The sequence below is a fragment of the Carlito syrichta genome, unplaced genomic scaffold (assembly GCF_000164805.1).
Source record: "Carlito syrichta isolate Samal-C Ts95f unplaced genomic scaffold, Tarsius_syrichta-2.0.1 Scaffold313342, whole genome shotgun sequence".
Taxonomy (NCBI): Eukaryota; Metazoa; Chordata; class Mammalia; order Primates; family Tarsiidae; genus Carlito; species Carlito syrichta.
The window spans coordinates 61,851-67,334 of NW_007257438.1; the positions used below are offsets into that span (position 1 = coordinate 61,851).

At 34.9% G+C, this 5,484-nt stretch overlaps 1 protein-coding gene across 1 annotated transcript; it reads right to left on the minus strand.

Moving 5' to 3' along the window:
- Window positions 1-64: 64 nt before the first annotated feature.
- THNSL1 (threonine synthase like 1) lies at window positions 65-3,712 on the minus strand. Its single transcript, XM_008070294.1, has 2 exons — window positions 3,657-3,712; window positions 65-2,412 (listed from the first exon to the last, which is right to left on the minus strand). Exon 2 carries the CDS (start codon window positions 2,363-2,365, stop codon window positions 134-136), a length of 2,232 nt encoding a protein of 743 aa, XP_008068485.1. The 5' UTR covers window positions 2,366-2,412; window positions 3,657-3,712; the 3' UTR covers window positions 65-133.
- Between the last annotated feature and the right edge of the window lie 1,772 nt (window positions 3,713-5,484).

Sequence of the window (5,484 nt, forward strand, 5' to 3'; positions counted from 1 at the left end):
ACTCAAAAAAAAAAAAAAATAGCATATATAGACACATTTACATAAAAAACAAAATACTAGTGTACTCTGAATCAACTTTTGAGTTTTATTATTGCATGCTTATCACCAGAGGAAGAAAACACTCCAAAAGCTTTCATATGAATTGATTCTGGATTCGTTTTTCCACATGACTCTTTAGGACATTCACATCAGCTGCACAAAGCTGGTACTCCATCTTCTCTAGCTGTTTTGTTCTCTCTAATAAAGCCCCATGTGGTGGAGGCAATGCATTGTATGAACCCAGTAGATAAAGCTGACTTGATGAAGTCTGGTTGATTTCTTTAATCTTTAAAGCCTGCATGATAGCAGGTGCGAACTTTGAGTAATGAGCTGTAGATGAGATGATCACTGGGCAAATTTTGTCTTGCATTCTGTCTGCAACCACTTTTGCAACAGCAGTGTGTGGATCCAAAATATACCCTGAAGCATTGTAGGTAGAATTGATAGCAGCTAGGCATTCTCCCTCAGAGCACCAGTCGGCTACAAAATCCTGCTGAAGTTTCTCAACTAGAATCTCTTCTATTTGGAAGTGATGTTGGTTTTCTAACTGATTAAATAATTTTGTCACTAATTGTCCATCTCTATTAGCCATCAAGTGTAAATGTCGTTCCAGGTTTGAAGATTTGAGAATATCTATTGATGGTGAAAAGGTTTGTGCTAATTTTCTTTCCCTTAAGTCATAATGTCCTGTTTTTATAAAGTCAGTCAAAACATGGTTCTGATTAGAAGCGCAGATAAATTTTCGAATAGGGATCCCCATCATTTTGGCATACACTGCAGCTAATATGTTACCAAAGTTTCCTGTGGGAATACAGACATCAACTGGGCTTCCAAAAGAAATAAATCCTTGGTTAACAAGATCAAGATAAGCAGAAGCATGATAAACTACCTGGGGAAGCAGGCGGCCCCAGTTTATGGAATTAGCTGAACTTAAGATTGTTCCATACTCCACAGTAAGAAAGCCAGTGAAATCAGAATCCTTAAAAATTCTCTTTATAGCTGTCTGGCAAAAATCAAAATCTGACTCGACACCCACTGCCCACCCATTTTCTCTCTGACTGCCAATTATTTGTGCTTTCTGAAAATCACTTACTCCGTTCTCAGGAAAAAATGTGACCACAGCTATTCTTTCCTTGTCATTCTTATTAAGATGACTAAACCCATTTAAGACTGCGCTCCCTGTGTCTCCTGAAGTAGCTACAAGTATCATATAATTGCAACTTGGTGGAATACAGTGTGCAAAAATATGAGGCATAAGCTGTAAAGACAAATCTTTAAATGACCCTGTTGGTCCATGAAACAATTCCAGAATGAATTGATTGCCGGAAAGGTGCCTGACAGGAGCAACTTTTGAGCAGGCAAAGTTTTCCCCATAAGCAGTTTCAATCATTTCTCCTAATTTGGCAGCAGGTATGTCGGCAGGATGTATACATCTTTCCAGGAGTATTTGTGCTCTTTCTATGTAGGTTGCTCCTACTAGGCTTTTCCACTCCCCACAACTTAATTTTGGAAACTCCTTCTCAGGAACAAAGAGTCCACCATCAGAAGCCAACCCCTCAATCACAGCTTCACTAAAGAATTTTGCTGAAACCTTCTGTTCACAGTCTTTAGGCCAAATGTGTCTCGTTGAAATGAATGTTTCTGAGTCCACATCTTGGTATCTTTTAACTGCATTCAGCACTTTGTCAGCAACCTCCTCTGGGGAAGCCCCACTTTCACAAAAAACACGAGCGTCATACCACTTCTTATAATATTGTCTTCTAAATTTAAGTAAGTCTTTCATAGATGTTCCAGAATTCTGACCTACAATCCTATCTATCTTCATTAATTTTAGACGGCCAATTATATCTACCAGAGGTACATCCAGGTATACAATTATTCCATTTTTCTTCAGATGCCACATGCTAGCATCATGCATTGGATTGGACCCAGTAAGGGAAATCACACTTCCAGATGCAGAGAAGTTCAACACAGCTTTTCCTTCCTCTTCTAAAAATTGCTCATTACCAACATCCTGTAATTTTTCAGACACACTCATATTCCAGGTTTTTTCAAGGATATCATCATCCACATCTATGACACAACAACCTAGTTTTTGACCTATTATTCTGCCTACTGTTGTTTTCCCAGCACCAGGAGGTCCCATTAGGATAATATTTTTGTCTCCAACAAGAGAGTGGGTTGAATGCCATGACTTCCTTAATTCTGCAAGTGCAAAGGTTCTTGAAAGAAATAGCCAGGCAAATTTATCTGTTTTAACATGTATACCAGAACAACATTTCTGTGTTATCTGTTTCAGATGTTGACATCGGGTAAAGTGGAGCATTCTCTTTTCACTTTTCTGCCCAAGTCAACCTAAAAATTGGCTTTAGCCTTTTTCAAAACAAAGAAACAAAAAGACAAATGGTTATTAATTTCAACAAACTGTTAAAATTCTGATAGGATGAAATATAGTCATGACCACAGTATATAAACTGTTTAAAAATCTTCAATTTTTAAAAAGTATTTCAATAATTTCTCATATATTGCATATTATTTTTAGTATCTTTTCAAATCTCAACACACTGGAAAAAACTTAAAAAATACGTAACTATAAGCACATAAACTTTATTTAGAAAATGTCATATTGTAATGCTTTTAAATATATATATACACACTAAATCAAATTAGTATTCCTCTTCTATTTATGGAATATTGTAATGAAAACTGTTTCATGGTTTACTAGTTTATAAAAATTAAGAATTATTTGGAATTGGACTGCTGTTTACTTGCAATTCACAAAAGTTGAACAATACTCTGTATATTCAATTTTTCTTTAGCTAAATAAGTGAGTTGATAGACTATAATGTTACCCATAAATTTCTTAACTATAGAATTCACAATAGAAATCAGAATTTTAAAAATCTGCTTATAAAACGATTAAATAACTTTTCAAGCTATAGGACAAATGTATGACATTTTCTTTCTTATGTGCCTTTCACATGCATACTGCTAAGAATCATTCTTACATGTTATTCATATTAAAGGCCTAAAAAAGAGTAAAAGTGAAAGGTTTATTACACAAATAGTTAAGAAAAACTAATAATTAGCAAAGAGGCAAAGGGTTACATATGTATAACCTTATCTGCATGGAACCATAGCTTTTGTTTCTAATCCTATAAACATCATCAGTGGAGAGAGCTAACGCAAATTCCAGACTCTAGGGTAATAGCCAAGAAATTCAGGAATGCTTCCAATGATGAGAGGAAAAAATTATTCTGGTATCCAAAGAAGCTCTATAATTCCCCATACTGATCAAGTCCCTGTCTTTGGAAACATACTCACCATTAAAACAAAAATATATGCCAGACAACTACAATTTTTAGTCATGTAAAATGCAAATTAATAGCTGCTATGCTCGTGTAAATTCCCTGAAGTAACTTCACAGACACATAGTGGGGCTTTTCACATGTCCTCTGCTGGAGCCAATATGCAACTAAACCATATTAAATATCAGATGGTATGTTTAAATATGTTCTGAAAACCTTCAGTCATGTACTACTCTGATTTTCTATGCTACTTAAACGGTGTTCTACAAACATTTAAACCATATTAAACTAACTCTGAATTTAACTTACAAGTGAAATTAGAACCGTTGAGAGAAGTAATTCATTTCCTTTATTTGACTTTTCAGCTTATATGTGCTGTGCTTAATTGCCAGTGGCTTGTAAACTCAGGACACACAGGAACTAATCGTAGATAAAGAGTCTGTTGATTCTGAGGGAAAGTTGATCTTTGCAAAATGTGGAGTCTATAATGGAAAAAATTTCAAGTTAATTATAACTGCATACAGTATCATAAAATTCTACTTTTAGACTAGTCTATTACTTAAAAACTCATCTGAAATTTAAAGATACAGAAAAATCGATCCTTTCATGTTTCCCCAAATCTATTATTAAAAAATTAAGCTACGGCTTTTTAAACATATGTCTTATAATAAATAATTTTCCTGAACAGTACTGAAAAAATTTCTGCCATCAAACAATAAAAGATAATACAACCAAATAATAACATAAATCTTTTGCAATGACACCTCAAATTTTAATGATTTAACTGTACATTTAATGACTAGAAGGGGAAAAAATCAGTAGACTAAAGCTGTGGAATGAGTGCCTGAATTGTTGTTTTAGCTTGTCTTATTCATCTGAATCACTACATAATTCATATGTAATTGTATCTACTGTAAAAAGCCCAAATGAAGTGTCTGACACACATAGGTAACTCTTAGCTATTTAAACATCTATAATAAAATCAAAGCACATATTATAGTGGCTAGCACAAAAGAATATTAATATTACATAATATTAATCACTGTCACTCGATGACAATGGACTAAAAATAATCCATTGTCTAACAATCAGAATATCTAGGCACAAGGCTATGCATTTTTTTTTATCGTGTTTTGTTTATAAAGCTTCAGAGAAAATAGTGGTACTCATCCTTGAATCAAGAACTGTTTTGCTATGTACAGGCTAATCCTTTCTCTAGAGTAAACGGAGGACCAGAGAGAATCATATACTTGAAACATACCAGTAATTAATTTTATGAAACTGTATTCTGGTATTGTACTTTAGCACTAACTCTTTGAGGGCACTATATAAAACTGCGATTAAGCTCTTATTCAGGAAGCTTTTACTTATAACATCAGTCTCTTTTTGAGTTTGCATTACATGATTTTCTAATTTGTGTATACGTAATAATTAGTGGCTAGTTTTTATGGACACTAATTTTTTTTTTTTTTTTTTTTTAAGTTGGAATCTCACTCTGTTTCCCAGGCTGGAGTGCAGTGGCATGCTCATAGCCACTGCAGCCTCGACCTGCTGCGCTCAAGGTGATCCTTCCACCTCAGCCTTCCAAGTAGCAGGAACTACAGGCACACACCACCACACCCAGCTAATGTTTTGATTTATTGTAGAGATAAGGTCTCACCATGTGACTCAGGCTGGTCTCACACCCCTGAGTTCAGGCAATCCTCTCACCTCCACCTCCCAAAGTGCTGGGATTACAGGCTTGAGCCACCACGCCTGGCTGACACTAAATCTTTTTAACTTCGCTTTTCTTCCACTTTATGTTGGTTGCTACAAAGCTGAACACTAACTTCATTAAAAGTAGATTGCAAGGCAAACATTATGTATGTTAACTTCAGCTTACCTTTCATAATCTTTTCCTTTGTTTTACTTTCCCCAGCGTCTCTCATTTTTAAATTTTATTTCCCCTTCCAAAATATATATAATTCATATATACTTTGGAGTAGCAACGTATATATGAATTAAAAAGAGAAAATTATGACAGTTCAAATTTGTTGATTTATTTATTTATAACTGGGGTCTCACTCTGCTATTTAGGCTGGAATTCAGTGGCACCATCACTGCTCACTACAGCCTCGACCTCTGGGTTCAGGGGATC